This window comes from Aplysia californica, unplaced genomic scaffold, assembly GCF_000002075.1.
Source record: "Aplysia californica isolate F4 #8 unplaced genomic scaffold, AplCal3.0 scaffold00232, whole genome shotgun sequence".
NCBI classification, from domain to species: domain Eukaryota; kingdom Metazoa; phylum Mollusca; class Gastropoda; order Aplysiida; family Aplysiidae; genus Aplysia; species Aplysia californica.
In genome coordinates, this window is record NW_004797502.1 from 61,007 (window position 1) to 63,358 (window position 2,352).

At 40.2% G+C, this 2,352-nt stretch overlaps 1 protein-coding gene across 1 annotated transcript in view; it reads right to left on the reverse strand.

Annotated features, from left to right (window-relative positions):
- Nucleotides 1-191: 191 nt before the first annotated feature.
- Nucleotides 192-2,352, reverse strand: part of LOC118477819 (keratin, type II cytoskeletal 3-like) — a 4,381-nt gene continuing 2,220 nt past the window's right edge. The window contains exons 2-4 of the mRNA XM_035970192.1: nt 2,190-2,327; nt 1,089-1,326; nt 192-662 (exon numbers count right to left, since the gene is read on the reverse strand). Of these exons, the coding sequence (XP_035826085.1) occupies nt 534-662; nt 1,089-1,326; nt 2,190-2,327 (505 nt within the window). The 3' untranslated portion in view covers nt 192-533. The remainder of the gene's footprint in view (nt 663-1,088; nt 1,327-2,189; nt 2,328-2,352) is intronic.

A 2,352-nucleotide genomic window follows, 5' to 3' on the forward strand; every position in this document is an offset into this window, starting at 1 on the left:
AGAGAGAGAGAGAGAGAGAGAGAGAGAGAGAGAGAAATACATACACATACACGAGAGCGCCGCCACAACCACCACCACCAATAACTACAATAACAACAACAATAACAATAACAACAACCACAACAACAACAATAAGTCGTCAAATAATTGAATGAGTGAATTAAATATATAAAACAATTCAAAAGAATCCATTGCTTTTATAGTGCCTTTATTATTGCATGCACCCAGTTCAAATTTCTACCATGTCATATAGACATCAAGCTCTGAGTTTTTCTAATCGGTTGATAACCTTTCCGAGCTTGTTCGACGTTATAATACACATAAAGGACATAGTTACGGGTGAATCATTGCATGTTTCACTTTACATCTGGGAGGTGTATAAAAAATATAATTATTAATTAATCTAAATTTAAGGCTTTCGTTTTGTTCATTAGCGATCAATTTCTTTTTGTTGTAAACTGCAATCGTCTTTCAAGGTGTACCCATCTCATGAGCTAAGTAAACTATTAATTTTATGTAGCCGGCTCAACGTCCTAGTATCGACCTCTGTGGACGCTCAGACTTTGGTCCTCAGTATCGTAGTGGAGAGCACAGCAGGATAGGATGCCGCCCTCACACTTGGCACTGCCGTAGTCGCTGTCTACAGAGTCAGACGGGCACACCTGGGGGGATTCAAGCACAGTCCGTGAGCGAAGAACAGGGAATACACACACAACAACAATTCAAACAACAGCAGAAACAACAGCAATACCAATAATAATACCAACACAAACAACAACAACACAGACGATAACAATAACTACAATAATAATTACAATAATAACTACAAGAACAACAAGACCGACAACAACAATAACAACAACAACAACAACAACAACAGCAACAACAACAACAACAACAACAACAACAACAATAACAACAACACAGCCATTGAAAAGAGGACCCAGCAATTTTTTGGCAAATAATTAAATGAGTGAATGAGAGAATTAGAGAATGAATGAATGAGTTAATGAGAGAATAAGAGAATAGAATGAACGGATGAGTGAATGCGAGAACAAGAGAATGATTGAATGAGTGAATATACTTACAACAACACCAAGACCAGCCAGATCCTTGAGAGAGCTGTAGCCAGACAGATTGTCGATGTTGATCTCAGAAGCTGTGCCTGGACTCACATTGACCTCTGCGATGACCCCCGGAACAGAATCCCCGTGAGGTCCTTTGCCTTCATGACCTCCATGACCCCCGAGACCCCCGTGGATACCCCCACTGCCAAAAGCCGGGAAGGCAAATGCCCCCAGACCTCCAGCTACTCCCAGACCTCCGCTGGAGAAGATGAAAAGATTTATCATCAAAATATGCGTTATACGAAGGAAGAAGCAAGCTTACAACTTCTCAATAATTGGACAAAAGAAATAACTCTTTGCTCCATAAGGATGTAACGCCCACATTAATTTATATAATTATTAACATTTGTCCGATCAGCAGCAGGTAAAAGGCAATGTTCCGGCACACTTCGAATTATCATACACAAATAACTAGAAACACAATTTTGCCTATTTCATCGTAAACATGTCGTTACTTGCCCTCTGAAATGCCAGATTAAGAAAACAGAATTGAAAAATAGTTCGGTGAAAAGAGAAGTTATACCTCAAAATAGCGCATCTTCAAGTGTTGTCGAATGACAATAATTCTGCTCCGCCTCCCTCTTCCTCTCTTGCTTTTCACTTTGCCCCCATAATAATAATGTTTTGCGAATGAAGCAAGGCGTTTGATATTCCCATAATAGTTTAGTTTCATTTCCAATGCATTCCTATTCTCCTTAGTACTTCATCATTAAAGCTTTATTTTAGGTCTTTAATATATTCTTAACGTTCTTTTATAATATCTTATTCATTTCGAAAACTGTAACCCTTTTTTAAATCTTACTCTTTGATAACCCTTGTAGTATTCCTCTACCTCTTCGTATTGCTATGAGTAATGGTAATGGTAATATTATTTTTCCTCTAGAAGGTCCGTACTCGACATTCTAGTATTGCTATGGAAAATCATAATGCATGCTCCGGTTTAACATGATTGCTGAAGGATGTGAATGTTGGTTGTTGTTTTTTTCTGAAGTCACTATTCCTGTACCTCTGTGAAAAGAGACAAGCAAGCAGAGAAACAGTAGACATACGTAACCAACCTACCCGTACGCTCCACCATAACCTCCGGCTCCGAAGTACTGGCCGTAGCCGCCATAAGCACCACCCAAGGCACCACCATATCCTCCGCCCACAGCTCTCACAGGGCCAAACCCGGCCCCGCCCCGGAACCCGTGCTGTTCGCTGAAACATTAGGAACGGGGTAGGA